Source organism: Austrofundulus limnaeus, unplaced genomic scaffold (genome assembly GCF_001266775.1).
Source record: "Austrofundulus limnaeus strain Quisiro unplaced genomic scaffold, Austrofundulus_limnaeus-1.0 Scaffold306, whole genome shotgun sequence".
Lineage (NCBI taxonomy): Eukaryota > Metazoa > Chordata > Actinopteri > Cyprinodontiformes > Rivulidae > Austrofundulus > Austrofundulus limnaeus.
Window position 1 is genome coordinate 388,793 of NW_013952708.1, and position 17,165 is coordinate 405,957.

At 40.5% G+C, this 17,165-nt stretch overlaps 1 protein-coding gene across 1 annotated transcript in view; it reads right to left on the minus strand.

Moving 5' to 3' along the window:
• Window positions 1-16,721, minus strand: part of LOC106527037 (transcription initiation factor TFIID subunit 4) — a gene marked incomplete at its 3' end in the record, with an annotated part of 61,692 nt that extends 44,971 nt beyond the window's left edge. The window contains 2 exon segments of the mRNA XM_014021796.1: window positions 12,322-12,482; window positions 15,292-16,721. Coding sequence (XP_013877250.1) covers window positions 12,322-12,482; window positions 15,292-16,684 — 1,554 coding nt within the window.
• Window positions 16,722-17,165: the final 444 nt, after the last annotated feature.

The window sequence follows — 17,165 nt, forward strand, 5'->3', positions numbered from 1 at the left end:
TCTATAATTTGATATAAAGCCATACTACCAAGAGAAAGCAAATACATAATTTTTATAGGAAAAACAATTCATTTATGTCTTATGAAAAGTAGTATATATAAAGAAAACAATCACTTATTTGTCACTTTTTTGAGCTTGGTAATGTTTCAAAGTGTTAAACACCGCCACCAACTGTTCAGGAGGATTATTACACCCCTAAAGGTTGTTTCACTGTGGAAGGGGCGTGTACAGCAGAGTGGCCAATGGGGTGGCCAAAGATTTGTCTGTTGTGGTCATGGCCAACCCTGGCCACCCTTGGCTCTTCCCCTGGCAAGGAGAGTCTGTTTTGTGTGCGAGGAGAATCATTTTGTACTCGAGGATTGTTTGTAAAACACTAATGTTTTATTTGTATGAAACTTGTTTTATTTGTGTGAAACCAGTTTTATTTGTATGAAACCAGTTTTGTTTGTATGGAACTTAGTTTATTTGTAAGAAACCTGGTTTGTTCGTGTGAAACATGTTTGATTTGCTCCAAACCTGTTTTATTTGTGTGCAACATGTTTTATGTGTGTGCACAAAGTTTGAGGAAAGTTTGTGAAACATGTTTAATTTGTGTGCAACACATTTAATTTCTGTGCAACGTTATGGCATGAATTTAACTCCGTGGTTTTGCTTTCGACATCTCGGCTGTTCACTGCAGCGGTACCTGTTTAGCCCCTCTCCACGAACTCAGCTGTACTCGATTCACTTTGGGTCGGGTCGGTTCTGCTCAGTGTCCGTGTCTTCACGCAGCATGTCCCTCACTCTGTGGGTGTGATAATATGCAGACTGTCCGCAGCGGCTTCAACTGTTGTGTTAAAAAATAATTGAAGGAAATTTTGTAACTGATTAATTGAATGTTAGATGCAGATTTGTATTTTATATTATCTCATCATTGTAATTAAGGTTAAAGCAGACAAAAAGTTGGCGTGTGTGTTATCATGTGATCTTTCTTTAGCCTAAACAAAAATGAGTTTCGTTCTACGTCTGACGTAAAAGGTAACACCTCCAGGGCTGTAGCCAGGAAGAGAAATACATTATAAGCTCAATTCATTATTATAGCAAATAAATTTTTTCAGAAGAAGTTGTCAGTGTGCTGCAGAATCTCTGCTCAGAGCAGGGCTCATGTGTTTTTGTTTTTTTTTGTTTTGTTTTTTTGGTTCAGCCCAAGTTCCTACGCTGAGGCCTGCTGACAGCTGTACTGTGAACCTGATTAGAGTCAGAAGATTGAGAATAAAGTTTTGACAAGAAATCCAGTTGGATTCTTGTTTAATCTGACATACCATTTTGAACAACGCATATTTTTCCTACAATTTGGTGACCCCGACATGATGGATGATCTTGAATAAGCAGAGTACATTGGATTTTATTTTTGGCTGTTGAAGAACCTRAGAAGTTTTTCAACCATCAACTGCTGAGATTGAGTACAGAAAAGCTTCAAGACGCCTCCTTTCTTTTCCAAAGAGGATTTCTGCCAGCTTCTCCAAAAGGTGGCAGTGTTGGAGCTCAAATTCGTCTGCTGGAAGAGATGAATGCTTCGGAGGATTCAACATGTGTTCAAATGGGTGAGAAGGCTGAGAGGAGAGATCAACATGGAGAGGAGATGAAAGCTGCTTCTGAGGGTAAAGCTGTATGGAACTCACTTGGTGCCAGACCAAAAAATCTCTCAGGAAGGATTCAGCTCTTTGATGACAACGAATGGCCAGAATTACAGAGAAATGTTTTTTCTCCTCCAGCAAGGAGAAGAAAGCAGCGACAGGCTGGAATCAAAACAACTGATAACGGCCAGAGAAATGAAGACGGAGCAGTCTTTCTTCAAAACAGATTCAGAACACTGGAAGAAACTGGTGAGTCTGAACAAAGTTCATTTTCTGATCTCAGAGAGGGACCTGAGACCAGATCCAGCTCAAAGCCAAAGCAAGTCCAAAGAGTGACTTTCAAGAATCAAGAAATGCTGATTATCACAGATATGATGGTGAATGAGCTCAGATACTTCTGGAACAAGAAAAAAGTGAAAGTTCAGAGTTTTCTGATAAAGTGTCTGACCTCGCAGAGAAGATTCTGGAAATCACAGCTGAGTATCCAGCTCTGAAGACGTTCATCATTCATACAGGACATGATGAAGTTATGAACTGACAGTCAGAAATCCTGAAGAAGGATTTCAGTCAGTTGCTGAATGCAGTTCAGAATCTCAACATAAATGTGTTCATCAGTGGGCCCATTCCTACAGCCAGAGGAGGGGCTGAGAGATTCAGTAGACTGTTTGCTTTTCATAACTTTTTGGAAAAGTTCTGTGCTGACCACTCTGTGAGATTTGTAGACAACTTTGATCTCTTTTGGGAGAGACGACACCTGTTCAAGTCTGACGGACTGGCTTTGAACCGAACTGGAGCAGAGGTGTTAGCTTCAAACATGAAGTATTTCCTGAACCAGTACTGGTTTGGTTGTATGGTCTATTCTCTTCACATTTTAATCATTTTAACATTCATGTGATTTCTGCCTGGGTAAGACACGATTTCAGTAAAAGAACACTATTTTTCTTACATAATAATAATAATAAAATAAAATACAAAAGCCGTTGTGGTCTTACCGTTCGGACTTCACTTTTTATTTATTTATTTATTTATTTATTTATTTATTTATTTATTTATTTATTTATTTATTTATTATCATGGTGCTGTTTATAGCTAAGTGCTTGTGTAACCGTGGGCGACCATTTTGTTGGAAACCTCCCGTGATCTGCTCAGCTTCGTCTCCTTCACTTCTCTCCAGGAAGTGTTTACAAGTTCTGCCTTTCTCAAGATCACCAAAAAGGCAGTTTTATCACAGCTTTCACCATGTCATCGTATTGCGCTGCGCGCTCGTATTCCTAAACAAAAGCAGCTCTGTCCAGGAGGAAATTTGCTGTCAATCAATCCAAGAGTTAATCCACAGGCAGAATTCTGCTGACGTCAAAATCGTCAACGTGCTGCACTCGCTTCTACCCAAACCACCGGAGAGGAGGTTCTGAAACAGTGCGGCTGTACAGCGCGCTTGAAGAGGCACATTGGGCCGAGGCTGAGCCGAGGCAAACCACGTACAATATTGCCTGTGGAGATTGTGTGCTGAGGCTGTCACTCTTAACAGTGAACACCAGAGGGYGCAATTTAACAGCTTTGTTTGAGGCACCAAAATAAGGCACCAAAGTCAGTGTTGTGTTTTGGTCAGTTTACCACCGTTGATGTTTGCCCCGGTGTCATACCGGAACCGAGTATTGGTACCTAACCCTAATCCCGAGATATACTCCTGCACTTGGGGCAGGACCTCTTCTCCTTTTCCTAGCTCAAGACCATGGTCTCGGATTAGGCGGCGCTGATCCTCATCCCGGCCACTTCACATTCGGCTGCCAATCACTTCAGCGAAAGCTGGAGATCACAATCTGATGAGGCCAATAGGACCACATCATCTGCAAAAAGCAGAGATGGAATCCTAAGGCCACCAAAACGCATCCCCTCAACACCTTGGCTGTGCCTAGAAATTCTGTCCATAAAAGTTATGAACAGAATCTGTGACAAAGGGCAACTTTGGCAAAGTCCAACACTCACTGGAAATGAGCCCAACTTTTGCCGACAATGCAGATCAATCTCTGACACCGGTTGTACAGGGACCTAACAGCCCATATCAAAGGGTACCCCATACTCCCAGAGTACCTCCCACAGGACTACCCAAGGGACACGGTTGAACGCCTTCTCCATGTCCACAAAACACATGTACACTGGTTGGGCGAACTTTCATACACCATTCAGGAGCCTGCTGAGAGAGTAGAGCTTGTCCAGTGTTCCACAACCAGGACGAAAACCACACTGCTCTTCCTGAATCCAAGTTTCAACTATCCGATGGACCCTCCTCTCCAGGACCCTTGAATAGACTTTACCAGGGAGACTCAGAAGTGTGATCCCCTGTAGTTGGAACACACTCTGCGGTCCCCATTTTTAAATAGCAGAACCACCACCCCGGTCTACCAATCCAGGAAAACTGCCCCCAATGTCCACACAGTATTGTAGAGTTGCATCAACTAACAACCCCACAACATCCAAAATGTAAGCAACTCCAGACAAATCTAATCCACCCCCGTGGCCTTGTCATCAAGGAGCTTTTTAACCACCTTCGTGACCTCAGCACCAAAGATTGAAGAACCCAACCCAAACTTCTGATATTTTGTTTGAAATTTAACATATTTTTAAAAAGTATGTTTAGCGCTTTTAATAGGGCAACCTGGTTTCTAAAGATAAAAGATAGAGGTAATACAAAAAAACAAGACTATTTAATTTCATACCTGTAAGTAAATTGGCAATGAGATTTAGAAAACTGCACAGCGTTTGCTGCCTAAAATCTCTTGGGAAGTGATCTTTATGTAGACAAAAAGCTCTCAAATGTGGAATGGGGTGTTGGGCTCCTCTTGTAATATCATTATATGGAGAAAATAATTTCAGTCAAAACATGACTGACTTCTTGGCTTCTTAATTACTCTACAGGGACATCTCATCAAAATTTAACAAGCTGCTGGATCCGTGCTTTAATCCATGGAAATTTCACATGGATGATGACTGCTGTCAACGTGTCATTATTTTTAGTTTTTTTGGTTCTGCATTCTCATTTCCTGTACGTAGTCAATGTAGTTAATGTGTGTGTAACAGCACGGGCATCATGTGTGCTGTCTTTTCGCGTGTGAATTGGTGATTTTTATGATTACATATCCATGTATTTTGGATACGAATGTAGGCTATGAATATTGTTGATATGAATGTAGGCTGCATTCAGCAGTAGCAGTAGGTAAATGCTGTTGCACATGCTCCTGGAATTTGTGGAAATAGGTTTTGTAAAGTCCTTGAAAGACCTTTGAATTTGATGTTTACCAAGGTGTGGGAGCCCTGTCTATGGCTGAAAGTCAAATAAGCACTGCAATGACAGTATTATTTGATATGAGATATTGTTTTTTGTTGTTGTTGTTTTTTTGTATTGTCCTTGTCAAATAAATAAAAAATAAAAAGTCTACACTAGTAAAGCAGAACATAAATAATTGGAATTCCATATAAGCTTTAATTAGTTTTAGTTATATTAGTGAAGCACCAGTTTTTTGGTCTGGAGAGCAACCAAGGCCACATTTATGGCATCCTTTACTCTCTTCAGCTCTGTATAATCCTTTCAGAGTTACTGGCTCAGTTGGGGACCCTTTGTGAAAACTAATTGGGCTGATTAAATTTGAAAAACTTTGATCCAATTACATGTGTGTTCACATCATTGATGTTGGACAGACACCACCTCATTAAATGCACAGCTTAGTTCCAGCCCCTAATTGCAATGTGATTAATATCTTAAAATGTGTGATTAGGATAAATGAATATTCCTGATTATTTTATCCATAGATTAAATTGAGATTAATGGATGAGTTAACATCTCAGGGCTTCTTAAATACTCCACAGGGACATCTCATCAAAATTTAACAAGCTACTGAATCATTAATAGGAATTTGCTGATTATCACCTGTGGATACAAAATTCATTTAATAAAAATATGTGCCTTTGTTGGTGGGTGCACACCTTTGGAAATCAGTTGCTTTAAAAAAAAACAAAGTTTAGTAATGTTTAGTTCCTCAAAGTTTGTTTTTTTAAATCAAATAGGTCAACTTCTGCAGCACCAACGGTGCAGTGACCGAAATCACCTGCAGGTTATTATCTAAGCATCTTTTCCTCTGTGCAGGCTTTCCAGTTATTGAACTCTATTGAATTCTATCTCAACCATATTAACAATAAATAAATAAAATTGGCTTCATAGTAAGCCATTTTACATAAATTAAATTAGAATATGTACAATCAAGGGCGAAAATCTCATCTCAATATTTGGTGTGTGTGCGTGTGTGCGTGTGCGTGTGTGTGTGTGTGTGTGGGGGGGGGGGGGCATCAAACAGGAAAATTTTTGGGGGTGAGTTTTTTGGGAGGGGTGGTCCACCTAAGTTACAGTGAAATGTACGGTTGTAAAATGAAATTAAGATTAACCATTAACTAGTTGGCGGCACGGTGGCTCAGTTGGTAGAGCTGATGCCTCTCAGCAAGAAGGTTGGTTCAAATCCCGGTCCGGGGACCTTTCTGGGTAGTTTGCATGTTCTCTCCGTGCATGCGTGGGCTCTCTCCGGGCACTCCGGCTTCCTCCCACAGACCAAAAACATGACTGTTAGGTTAATTGATAACTCTAAATTGTCCCTAGGTGTGAGTGAGAGAGTGAATGCTTGTTTGTCTCGTTTGTCTCTATGTGTGGCCCTGTGATGGACTTGCGACCTGTCCAGGGTGTACCCCGCCCCTCGCACTGTGACTGCTGGATATGGGCACCAGTGACCCACGCAACCCTGAAAAGGTAGAAGCGTGTACAGAAAATGGATGGATGGCATTAACTAGTTGATCAAATTATGTAGTCCAGTTTCTAAAACTAAGATGCATCAAACTAATTTCTGCAACCAAACTGCAACTACATCTTTTTTAACGCTTATTTTAACACCCGGGTCACACGGTCATGTGGCTTAGGCTACAATATAAGCTTATTTTCCAAAGATTTATCACCCTATAAACTATAAGTATTAATTCTACGAAAAAACAGCACACCTGTCCCACACAACCCAATGCGCACAATGCAATACACACACACAGACACACACACACAGTCCCACTTTTGAGTCAGTCACCTTACGAAAAAGAAAAAAAAAGAAACAAATCTGACAAATGTTGTTTAGTGGCTGCATTTTGCAATAATGCCTCTTTATTTATTTATTTATTTATTTATTTATTTATTTATTTATTGTTTCTGACTTATTTCTGGAGACCCTTACCGCAGAGTGTGAAATTGTTTTGTATGCGAGGAGAGGATGTTTTGTGTGCGAGGATTGTAAAACACTAATGTTGTATTTGTATGAAACTTGGTTTATTTGTGTGAAACCAGTTTTGTTTGTATGGAACTTGGTTTATTTGTATGAAACCTGGTTTGTTTGTGTGAAACATGTTTGATTTGCTCAAAACCTGTTTTATTTGTGTGCAACATGTTTTATGTGTGTACACAAAGTTTAAGGAATGTTTGTGAAACATGTTTAATTTGTGTGCAACACGCTTAATTTGTGTGCAATGTTATGATATGAATTTAACTCCATACCAAACGGTCCAAAGTTTGGTTGCACTTTATAAAATTGTATGCAGAAACTTCCACCTACCACAAATGCTTTAATATTTGTTGCAAAGAAAAGTTCTTAATGGTTTTAAGTTAATATGTTGGTCAATTTCAAGTTTGACTTTGCCTCAGAAATAGTCATTGCTTCGTAAACTTCTGTGTGTTATATTTATTTATTTTTAAAGTACCGATTTAGAGACCATTTAGGAACCAGTACCATTTTGAAAGTATCGATTTAGCACCGGTATAGCATTAAACCCTTTCAATACCCAACCCTACTCTGGATCTTGTTCATGAATGAAGGAAGAATGCAGCGGGAGATCGAGGGGCGGATTGGTGCCGTGTCTGCAGTGATGCGGCCCAATACCAATCTGTCGTGGTGAACCGAGAGCTGAGCCAGAAGGCAAAGCTCTTGATTTATCGGACGATCTACGTTCCTACCTCATCTATGGTCACGAGCTTTGGATAATAACTGAAATAACAAGATCGCGAATACAAGCGGCCAAAATGAGTTTCCTCCCCAGGGTGTCTGGGCTCTCCCTTAGAGTTCGGGTTAGAAGCTCGGTCATCCTGGAGGGACTCGGAGTAAAGCCGCTGCTCCTCCACGTCGAGAGGAGCCAGTTGAGGTGGTTCATCTGGTTAGGATGCCTCCTAGAAGCCTCCCTGGTGAGGTGTTCCGGGCACGTCCCACTGGGAGGAGACCCAGAGGAAAACCCAGGACACGCTGGAGGGTCTATGTTTCTCAGCTGGCCTGGGAACACCTTGGGATTCCTCCAGAGAAGCTGGCCAAGTGGCTGGGGAGAGGGAAGTCTGGGTCTCTCTGCTTAGGCGGCTGCCCCGCAACCYGATCCCAGATAACCAGAAGAAAATGGATGGATGGATATCAGAAGTCTACCTCATACCTGCCAACATTTGAGGGACACCTGCTCGTGTTAACAAGGAGCTGTGGAGTGACACAGTCCAGGGACATGCCCTCTGGAAATGTTTTTTAATCTACTCAAAACTCTATATTTTTCAGCCATTTGAGGAGAATTTTACTAAATTCTAAGATTTAATGAAACACAAAGGGCTTGATTTACCAAGACAGCAGACAACTAGTACTAAATACCTGTGCAAATTTAAAAAAAGTCTGTGGTAAAAGTGGGCTTGCTGCGTGCGATTTACTAAGTCCTAAGACTGCGTGCACAAAGAATAACAGGTGCAAAGCTAGTGCGGCCTGCCCAACTGAAATGAGGATTTAGCGTGAGTTACTGATGGAGGCAAACCAGACACAATAAAATTTAGTGTTGCAAAGAGTATTTTTTTAACAGAACAGAGGTTGGAAAACTTTTTTTCTCTTAATTTTATGATAGAATTTTTTGTCGTGGCGATAGAGAACTTCAAACACAAATTTCAAACCCCAAAAAACTTTCAAGGACTTTCGAGGACGAGAAAATTTTATGGCTSTTTTCAAAATCTTACCAGGACCTTGAACTGATTTTTTTTTTCAAATTCACAACATTTTAAAGATTTAATGACCCATGGGAACCATGCATATATGTTTTACAGATCCAGACTTTGATTAGGCTTTTAAAAGAAGGATAATTGCATTCTGAAAAGTAAATGTGGATTTAGTGWATTTACTTTCAAATGTAAACCTGCTGTATAACCAGGCCAGGTGTGCTGGTCTACTTCCAAGTTTTTTATGTGGCATACACATGTAGATGATTAAACAAAGGGTGAATCAAAAGACTCAGAATACCCTTTTATTTCAGAAACAAAGGGAAAATGTAATATCTGAATGTCTCTGAAAGTAATGTATCTTATAGACTATTTCCGGAGCATGGCCACTGTTATGGCAATATTTATTTAACAAAGACAGAAATACGTGGTCCAAGAATGAAGGTACTCCGTGGGATGATCAGCTGAGTTTTATTGCAACAACATCTCAAAAGCTGCTATATTACATCAAAGTCAGATTTTTTTCCAAAAGGAAAATGGTCATGTAGCATATCAAAGACCATAATTGTCTCAAAAACGAATTGCTGCAATCAGATGTGCAATGTCTCTTGTGGCTCAAAAGTTATCAACACAAAAATTTCAAATATTTGTTTAGAGATGGAATGGACGAAAGCTCTGTGTTCAGCACCRAGGACAGCACACTGAACACATCAAATAGCTGTGCATCACAGGCAACGTTGTCTTTTGTTGTTGCAACTTTCTGTGTTGTTACTTTTGAACCACAAGATATATTGTAAATCTGATTGCATTAATTAATTTCTGAGACAATTCTGGCCTTTCTTGATATGCTAAATAAAATAACCACATTCCCACTGGAAAAACTTGCTCCTGATCCAATATGGTGGYTTTCAAGATGGCAGTCATATTCTGGACATAGCCTAAAAGATAGGTCCCCTCATCTATTGCTTATTGGTGTGTTTAGATATTTCCTTTTCCCTTTTGTTTCTGAAACAAAGGGGTTTCCTGAGTCTTTTGATTCACTCTGTGGGTACATATTGCACGTACATCTGGATGTAGATTTAAAAATGTTGACTGTTATCCAAATTTTAAATATACACTGAAAAGCATTTGAAATTATTTATTTTTTACATATATATTTAGATAATAGCTGGCTGACACAATGCACAGAAACAAGGTAGATGTTTTATGAGTACAAGAGACTAAGCGGAAGGGCAGCAAATCTTGCAGTACTGGAGCAGGTTTTAAGTTGTTCTACCATTGTGTGAATAAGAAGAGAAATGGAGTAAGGTTGGTCATGAAGGAGTCAGATACGGTGATGTATTTGACGGTAGAAATAGAAGGTCTGCTGTTAAATGTTGATGAGTATGCTTCCCAGGTTGGATATGAGATAGAAAAGAAAGAGAAAATTCTGGAAAAATCTAGATGATAGACAATATTCCCAGGGAAAAGACAGTGTTGATCGGAGTAGACCTGAATGCACATGTTGGTGAAGGAAACAGAGATGAGGAAATGATGGGCAGGTTTGGTGTCAAGAAAAAGAACAAAGAAGGACAGATTGTGGTGGATTTTGCCAGGAAGATGGAAATGGTTGTAGTCAACACTTATTTCCAAAAGACGAGGGAACAAAGGGTGACATATAGGTGAGGATGGAGGAGTATGCAGGTAGACTATAGTCTGGGATGGGGAGAGCGTTGCCAGACAGCACAACCTCTCTTCAACAAGGAAGATGATCATCTTTTGGTTCATAGTGAGATTTTCATCTCTCCAGTCACATGGCAGGCCTATAGTTTTTTCTAAATTGTGCTTTTAGTCTGCAGGACATTTATTTAACCCATTATATTAAAATAGTCAATACCGAAGGATGTTTTTAGATTGGGTTACATAGAGAAAAATACAGTCCTTTACTCGAATCAGGACGGAAATGTCATTACATATCTATCACTGTGGGTAAAACTCCTCCTTTTCCGAGTATATCTAAACTGTACTTAACAGCACTTACTTTTATCTGACTTTTTCACTCACTGAGTGTTTGAGTACTCGAAAAAAAGCACTAAACATGTTACTGTTTAGCTACAAGTCCGAGTGAATTCTAGCTGTCTGTGCTTTCTTGCACTTATATTTTTAACACTAGTTTTAAAACTGCCTTGTTAATAAAGTTTATTGAGTTAGGGGTCGACCGATACATCGGCCGGCCGATATTTTTTGGCCGATATTTGCGTTTTTTCCTTGTATCRGTATCGGCCGATACGCTGTCCGTTCGGCCGATCCATTGTTTGGGTCACGCGAGCGCATGTGTCCGCCCCTTCCCTCGGGGAGAGCGTAGCAGCAAATGTTGTGAGACAGAGTGCTAACAACAACRAGGGTGAGTTATGAACTATAAATGTGTTTTAACTGTCTAATTTAACTGTTTCTACCCTCTGCGTYGGAATATGTGTCGGAATATGAGGGAAGAAAGAACAGCTGTGTTTAAGTTTCTTTTCCAGACAGGAGCGCTGCGACATGTTTTACTTTCACTTTCGCACCGCACTGTAATCAGTGTGTCTGCGTTGTTTTTCTTTTTAAAAATGCTGGAGCTGCTCACATGAGGCATAGAAAAACACCTCTATTGTTCTCTCTGCTGGATTAAAATAAAAAAGCTTTCGGTCTTTTCTCGCTGAACATTTTAGCGAGCCCAGCCGTCCACCATCATGTGAACCAGACACTGCTCACATCACGTTTACTGTGACCGCAGTCGTGATGCTAGTTCTCTTCGGTGTACATTTCAAACTGTGATCTAAAGTTAACGTCAGCTGGTTTAAATGCATTTTTTGCCTGGTGTTAAAAACGGGAGCAGCAGACTGAGGCAGAGATGCTGTGAGCGYTGTGTGTGTGAAGTCCTCACAAAGATAGCAAGATGTATGTGTGTCTCTTCTTTTTCTCTGTGTTGCTCTGACAGTTTTATTTAGGCTTGTTGCTGTTTTTGTTTCAAAAATGCTGGGAGTTAAAACATAGTCATTTTATTTTATGTAAAAAATATATTAATCTGATTAATATACAAATAAAAACAGAATATTTAGCACTAGATAAAATAAATAATGAATTTATTTATTTTTWATTTTTTTAAAGAAGAAATCCTGTATGGCAGCACTTTATACAGCCTGCATCAGACAAGGCTTAGCTAATAAATGTTTTTTTGTTTGTTTTGTTTTAAATTAAGACTTGTGTAACATTTGTTATCATTCTTATTTTTATCATGTTAATGGAGGAAGAAAAAGTAGTATCGGCCAAATAATATCGGCTGCACGTATCGGCGTATCGGTTAGACWGATGTTTAAAAAATCGGTATCGGCCTTCAAAAACCTGTRTCGGTCGATCTCTATATTGAGTGCCTGTTAAAGGTTTTGTAATAGACCWATGTGAAGTCAGCAGTATACAAAAGTCTTGCACCCTTACGTTTGGACAAATAGTGACGCTCAAACACATCAATGGATCTAATTAGKGTATGAAACTGTACTTATGTGACGCGTAGAAAAAAGATGAGAATGTACAAAATAAAACCAAGTCCTCATCAAATCAAGAAATATACATATTAAAGACACCCAGTTGTACTTCATTCTATTCAAACAGCACAAGACTTTCACACTTCTCCAATCACGTGGAGGAGAGTCTCACCTGTGGAGTTGTTACTCTAAAAGATGTCGCTGTGGTTGGGGTCGCAGGTCGCGGAGAGATGTTGTTCTGGGCCTGAGCTTGAGCCTGAGCTTGAACTTGAGCCAAAGCCTGCTGAGAAACCAGGACAATCTGGCCCAGCTCGGTACGTACCAACACCATCCCTGAAGAGCAACAAGCAGCAATAATCAGGGGACAAACCACATCTTTCTTTTTTTAAAAATATTTCCAAACCGGCAATTGCATTTTTATAGATTTTGGATGAGAGTGGTGGGTATTTTACCAAGTTGTCCGGTTATACAGTGAAGATGGCTCAGATGAACATRAACCGTCCCTCAGTTGGGCTGCTACAGGCCCAAGATGCTGAGGACCTCCTCGAATTAACAGAACCTCCTCTATTCTCTCCTTTCTTGTTAGTGTTAGAGAATCATTTTTGCATGTTTACATCTTTGCCTCACTTTCTCTCTTGTAGTCTCCTGAAGTTGACATGAAAATTTCCAACAAAATTCAGCAGCAGACTGATTTATACACCAAAGTAGTTCAAAAACAAAAAACGTATAAATTAGTCAGGTTTGACCCCCACTTGGTTATTATAGATGAGTTTGTGAATTGGTATTGCATGAAATGAAACTCTAGAAATATGCAGAAAATGTAAACATTAAGCATGAAGGGGTCATGCAAAGTGGGTTTACTTTTTCCACTAGATAAACTTAAAATGAAGAAATAAATAAAAACCTAATTTTTCTCAAGGTCTTAAATGTTGTCTTATATGATTGTGTTTGTACTTATTTTACATTAATGTAGGCATTTTAAAGTAGTTTTAAAAAAGTATTTAAAATGTTTGTAACATTTCAAGAAATGCTCTATAAATGTGTCGGTTTAAATGCACAGGTGACCATTCAAGTTGCACAAACTTGACCTAAGTTTTTATTATGAGCTAAGACTACATTTATTATATTACCACAGCTGTGCAGTTGTCCAAGTCAGGTCACGATGAAATTAAATAAACAGAAAGGTTAGCTGCATATTCTGGTCCTGTTCTGATACTGAGACTGAATCATTATTTCAGAGGTTGGATGACTCAGAACAGGGCAGTACAGAAACCCCTCTGTCCACTGTTACTACCAGCTGCTTTTTGCTGTTTAGCAAAATAGGAGTTACCATAGGTTATTAAAAAAAAGGCCAATTCAGCTAGGAAAATACTACTCCTGAACAATACGTTTTGTTTTAAAAATAAACCAATCATTTATTTTACAAATCAAAACAGGTGCACTATTGTGAAAATAGTAAAACAATTTTGAAATTGTAAAACAGGACATTTACCTGTGTAAAAAAAATTGTCCATCTCTGTTAAAGGTACCTAATGTATGAAACCAGTGCAGCTCAGAGGTCTGCTGGAGAGCGATGTCACCTCATGAAAACTTTTCTGGTTGATTTCTCAGCTTTGGCTCTTTTCTGTGGAGTTTGAGTGATAACCCTAAACCTGTGTGGTGTGTTATACTGGTTACCCCAGCATCCTCTTATAGGCCCAAAACATATATTTGGTTAATTAGTCATTTGAAAGTAATTTAGGTGTGAGTGTGTAGGGGTCTTAGTCCTGTGACAGATTAGTGGCTACCCCTGACTGTAGGAATTATGGGTTCCAGATTAACAGCTCTAAACGGGATAAATAATGTATGGAAAATAAATGAATGAATGATTGAACATTCTGTGTAGGGTTGGGCATAATCGTATCAAGTGCAATTAATCGTCAGAAAAACATTAATCGATTATTTTTTGGCACTTGACAATTAATACGATTAATGCCACCAGGCTGACTGACCGCTCGGTGCTCCTCTCTGCTTCAAATATGACAAACGTTAAAAATAAAGTTCTGTAATTTATTTATCHATCAACACAATTTAAAATATGATGYATACCCTGAAATATRTAATTTTCACACAATTTGGGACAATTTTTTACAAACAGCAAATCTTTCCCACTAAATTGGTCATGTGACCAGGACATAAGGGGGTCTAGGGGATTAATCGTCAAATTAATCGTTATCAGCTAAATACCACAATTAATCGTGATTAATTTTTTTGCCAATATTGCCCAACCCTAATTCTGTGGTTGAAATGTTCCATACTTAATGTGCCTTCAGCTGTGTGACAGTGTCCACATTATGTTATTTTAAAGAAATGACTAATTTCTTTGTTTATTTTTTTTTAAGACCAACATCAAATCCATTATCTAAATAGTTCAGCTGTAGTTCTACATTTTATTTATCAAACTTCTGTGAAAGCTTTGATTAAACATTGTGTAAATTTAATAGAGATGCACGATATATTAGCATTCATATCGGTATCGGCCAATATTGGTCATTTTAGAATATATTGGTCCGATATGTAAAACTGGGCCGATATTAACGTCCGATATTGATTTCCCACTATTTAACTTTGTGTTTCTGTTTTGGGAGGGGAGATGGTTGGTTGAGCAGCACCTGTTTGATTATGATAGTGATATTGATGCTACGTAGCCAGGAAYAACTGCGGAGCCATGTCAGAGKTCTGKTCRTTTATTTACRGTRTCAAAGAAAATACTCAAGTGTGTTTGTGCGTAGATGTATAATATAATTTGTGTGTTTGTGTAATATCTGTAAATATCGGTTATCGGCCATAACAGCAATAATCACATYGGATATCGATRTTGGCTGAAATTTTCATATCGGTGCATCCCTAAAATTTAAAATGCTCTGCTGCCCCTTCTGAGACACAGCATTGGTGGAGGCCCTTTGCGTTGAAATTAAAAGCTCTTACAGATGAGCGGTATGCTATTAAACACTGCAACATAAGGTGCAGAGCTTCTACCATACAGAACATGGGAGAAGCCAGGGGTCAACCATACAAGCAAACTGATTCAGGGGTCTTGTATKATGTTATTATTACACAGGTGTTCAACACCACCGTCTCACTGTTCTCCTGCAAACCTTACCCTGTGGGATGGTAAAGCCGGGGGGCAGCTGATAGGTAGCCTGCTGCTGGGAAGGTCTGACAATCAGCTGGGGGGCTACGATCCTTTGAGGAGTTGCAAGTCCAGGACGGGGTTGAGACTGTGCAGGGGCAACCACGGCGGGTGATGGAGASGGGGCTGTGGCCCTGACCATGCAGATGGCAGTAGTTGTAGTGGTGGCAGATGTAGTTTGAACAGTCACGCATGTAGTAGGGGTTGCCATCCCTGTTCCACACACAGCTGTGGTGGTGGTGGTGGTGGTAGAGCTCAGAGGCGGGCTCGCTGTTGTGGTGGTTGTTGGTGCTGTAGTGGTTGGAGCTGGTGTGACAGCAGAGGAAGTCGAGGATACAGTGTTTATCACTGAGCTAACACTACTAGACTGGCTTGATGTTACAATTGTGGACTGACAGTCGTGTACATTGGAAGCCCCAGTATCAGTGGCTGGTTTGCTTTGCTCCTCCGGGGAAGCTGAAGAGGTGGCAGGTTCTAACCGGTCGCCCTGCTGTACCACCAGGGCCGAGACGCTGGTCCCGTTGCCGTTCTGGGCTATACTGGCTACAATATGACTCGGAAGTCTGCGCAAAGCAATGGTGGGAGTTCCCCTGTCTAGAGCAATGGCTGACTGACCTACAGGCAGGTTTGCATTGGAAAGGGTGAAAGTTGAGGTGTTGATGGGGGATGTGGGCGGTCGGGTGGAGTTTGGTGGAGTTGGACCCACGGACACGCTGAGGTTTTCGGCCGCCGCTGAGCCGCTGTTCCTCCTCGTCGTCACAGCGGCGCCGTTCAAACTCTTGATCCGCGCCGACGCGCTCCTCCTCCTCGGTGTGGCTATGCGTTTCCTCGGCGTGCTCGGTTCCRCCGAGGGCTCCCCGGCGCCCGGGCTAGCCTTGGGACTCCGTCTGGACGCGGTGCTGATGCTGTCCTGCGGTGATGCCGAAGTTGACCCGCCAGATGCGGCCAGTGTTGTGATGGATGCTCCATGTGATTGAGGACCGCCGCTAGTGGCGTTCACGCAGGCAGCCGTAGTGGTGGGAGGCTCGCCAAAAGCAGAGGCAGAGCCCAGCGTGGGTGAAGTGACAGTTTTGTCCAGGTTAGCGTCTTTAGAGTTTATTTCTTGGCGCATTTCGGGTTTATTACGCCGTCCTTGTTGTAGTTGTTGTTCTAGTGTTGTGCTCACTGGAGCTGGTGGTAGCGTTTTTCCTAAGTGATGGTTAGCAGGGGCCACAGAGCCAGCGCCTCCGTTTTCGTCCGTTTTACCTGCCGAGCTGCTTTGTCCAGTAAGCTGAGACTCCAGTGAGCCTACGAGGTCGCTGACAGCCTTTTCGTCCACCTCTGAAAAGAGCATATCTTCCAGGGGGTCGGAGGCGCCCGCCATCTCTGATCACACAGAGCTGTCTTGTATTTTATTACAACGCGCATGCGTGTTACTAGGCATTGTGGGAATGAAGCTGACGTCATGAAATGAGAGGAGTGTTGCCTTCACGGAACCCCGCCAGGTGTGGAAATAAAAGTGAAATGATCTAATAACATTTTAGTTACAAGCTAATTATATTTAACACTTGAAATGGTGTAAGTACTGTATAGTTGTGTAACCATCTCAAACAAAAAACTGTATTTGTTGTGTTTTCTCCTTGATAAGTATTTTTCAAGCGTTCAAAACTGAATAAAAGCAAAGCAGTATATCTACAAAGTATTTATTTTATACACATGAGTAACTAATCCTTTTTCAACGTCGTTTTGTCAATTTCACAGAGTCAGCATATGTTTAAATTTCGGTTACTCCCCATTAATTAGTGCAGCTTATTATTATTATTATTATTATTATTAGTAGTAGTAGTAGTAGTAGTAGTAGTAGT